Genomic DNA, 3,094 nt, shown 5'->3' on the forward strand with positions numbered 1-3,094 from the left:
GGAACATGTATGCGTGTCGGAGAGAATGTAACGTGAGCCAACGATTTTGGGTTGCAGTAACTTTTACTTTGTAAAAGATCTAGATTGGACTTGTTCCCAAGGCAACACCGATCCACAAGCAGCATGTGACTTTAAGATGTTTTTTGTTCATGTTTTTGTTTTTGTTTGTTTGCGGTTGCACCCGATTCAAGAGCGAATGTCTCACAGGGTATACCTAATAAATGACTTGAACTTGAGAATCGAAGGCCTCGTCTGCTAACCATTACCATCACGGGAGCATCCAACAATGAACCAACCGGTCCACATTATAACCAACGTCTATCAGAGCAAACAAAATCCACAATGAGCAACTACAATCCTTTTACTGGTAGGAACCCTCCTGGTTACACCAGCCCACAGGGGATTATTGTGTCCGTCCGTCCATCCGTCGTGCAGGGAGGGGCTGGGTAGGGAGGGGCTGGGGTGGGGAGGGGAGGGTGGGAGGGCTGGGTGGGGAGGGGCTGGGTGGCGAGGGTGGGGATGGGCTGAGTGGGGGGTGGGATGGGTGGGGCTGGGTGGGAAGGGCTGGTCACCCCGTGGTGCCCTTATAAAACTCAACGTTTAACCTACTCACGCCGGCTTGTGCCCGCCCTCACAGTCGGGCATATTTGCAGAATACACCACGCCGCCGTTGACCCTGGCCATTGACCGAGCAACCCAACGTTCCTACCAGCTCCCTCCGCAGGAATGTGTTTTTGGTTCAATATTTTCCAGAAAACGTTTGGCTAACGATGCACAACCCTTCTTTTCGAAATGACACACGTGCACAAAGAGCTTTTCCATCAAAACGTTGAACAAAAAAAATCGCATCGCAAAGCTGCGAAAACACCTTTTTGGGCTATTCGTGTAGTAATCGCTTGTTGACTTATCTATTTGCGTTCACGTATTTTGACTGCAGTGTAATCCATCGTTCGCAAGTGCCACTCAGCAATGTGAAACTACCATGTCAAAGAATGTCCGGTAATACGGTGCCTCTTAATGCTGGCTAGCGCATGAGGCGCAGTGTTGGGGAGGGCGCCAGACCCTGCCACCTTTGTCTCCCTTGCTATGATGTCGACACACCACACTCGATATTAATTTTGGTCTCAGTGGACCTGGTGGGACCAGACTGCACCACGAAAATCTTGATTTGAAGCTTTCGTGACTGCAGGAATCCATACTCTTGGTTCTTTTCAGTAAAGCCACTAAATAATATATATTTTTTTTAATTTTATTTTATACCTACGTGACATTACCGAAAGAACCAAAGAGTCTGCACCACGAAAATAACTGCCAATGGAATGGTATTGCAAGGCCAGGGTTTGACTCTGCCATTCGGATTGCAGTGCGGTGCACTGTAAGAGAGTATACAGCCTACAGGACGACCCCCATGGAGATGGAGCATTGAAATCGACCCATACGCAAGGGTGCTCAGATGCCACGGCTTCGGATGGTCTTAATCCAGCAATGAATTGTTGATGATGATCGAAAAACAATAACCTGCTACCATTAACACTTGAACTTGCACGTAACAAAATAGCACTTTTGTTTTTAGTAGGTAATCTGATATGTATATATATATCTAAGGCAATGTCCTCACGTCAATAGTATTATGGGGAGACTCGCCTTCACCATGGGAATGTGGAATTTCGACCACAGGCTCAGAAGACGGACAAAGACACTGCCCTAATACTCCTTTGAACCAGGAGACACCTGCCCTTCCGACTTCACTTGTCACGACATTACTAACGATCTCGGTGCGTATTGGCCTGCGTTTCTTACATGCTTTTCTCTCAGGCTCGTGATAAAGTAGGGGGGGGGAGGGAATGTGTGGGGTTTAGCCCCTCCTAACCGTCCCTACCCATCCGGTCCGGGCCTTACATTCGCTCCCTTTGAATTGGCACCTGTGCAAGCACTGTGAAAGCAGAGTTTGCCAATGTTCCGTTTGATGAGGCGAGGGCTTCGTGCCCTCAGTGGATCCCGTGCACATCCCTGGCATACTGAAGGCAGGTGCACACTTTGGTGTTTTTTATGAGCTCCGTTGCAAACTGACGTCCGGTCAGCGGCATTGCTGCATTTAATTTCAGCGTTCGCCCGATCACTGCACGACGGCGTTCGGGGAACGTTTAAACGCGGCGTTAAAGATCAACATCGAAAAGGGGCAAAAGTGTTTTGTAGATTTTCATATTTAGAATGCGGTTTGCTGTTCTTGTTGTTGTTGTTGTTTCAGATGGGGGAAAAAACTGCTTGAGTCTGCATCGCGATTATAATCGCAGTGCAGACCCAAGCTGTTTAGCAACCATAAACACATGAACAAACCCAAGTATACAATTTACGAGTAAAACTCTACTATCTACACAATATACATAGACGTTAAATGTAAAAAAAAACTTAAATATCCTTGGAACAGTGGCCAATCAGTTGTGGGAATTGTCATGTTTGAATTCAGCACGTCAAAATTCATAATAAACAGCACATTTCATCTCTGAAGCAGACGACGTCTAAAAAAATAATCGCAGACCAGTGCTATTACTCGTAGCCGCAACATTTCACCGTCGTCCAGTGCCGTCTGTAGGCAGCAGTTCGGTTGTCGCTGCCAACTTGCACGGCAGCGTTATTATATTTAACAGGCAAGGGGCCTTATCCTTCATTGTCTCGGCGGCGCACCATCCGAAGATAAAGCGTTCGTGCTCGGTGTCATCGCCGCGGTGGGTGACATAAGGTTCCAACATGGCTCTCTCATTCTCCCATCATCCCAAGGTCACGAGTCGTGACGGGCATTGCATCTGTTCGAGGATAATGTGACTTCCAAAATGCCAACGCCGTGCAGATGTGCCCCGCGCCCGCCAGCCTGTAATGGGACACGCGTTAAAGGGACAACGCACGCCACTGTAACACAATTAACCGTGACACCGGGGCAATATGTTGACTGCTCGCTGCCAGAACCCGATGTTAATATCTATTCGCCGGGAGATACATTGTGTGCGCGTGTGTGTGTGTTTGTGTGTGCGCGTGTTTGTTTTGTGTTTCGTCCGCGTCGCGTTAAAACACACATTTAATTGGCAGACGCACGCAG

General features: G+C 48.1%; 1 protein-coding gene across 1 annotated transcript in view; it reads right to left on the reverse strand.

Annotated features, from left to right (window-relative positions):
• Positions 1–1,988: 1,988 nt before the first annotated feature.
• The window catches only part of LOC133355533 (protein Wnt-5b-like), a 13,760-nt gene continuing 12,654 nt past the window's right edge, over positions 1,989–3,094 (reverse strand). Inside the window, exon 3 of the mRNA XM_061572873.1 lies at positions 1,989–2,119. Coding sequence (XP_061428857.1) covers positions 1,989–2,119 — 131 coding nt within the window. The remainder of the gene's footprint in view (positions 2,120–3,094) is intronic.

Source organism: Lethenteron reissneri, chromosome 51, assembly GCF_015708825.2.
Source record: "Lethenteron reissneri isolate LAM-NWPU_2019-01 chromosome 51, ASM1570882v1, whole genome shotgun sequence".
NCBI lineage: Eukaryota > Metazoa > Chordata > Hyperoartia > Petromyzontiformes > Petromyzontidae > Lethenteron > Lethenteron reissneri.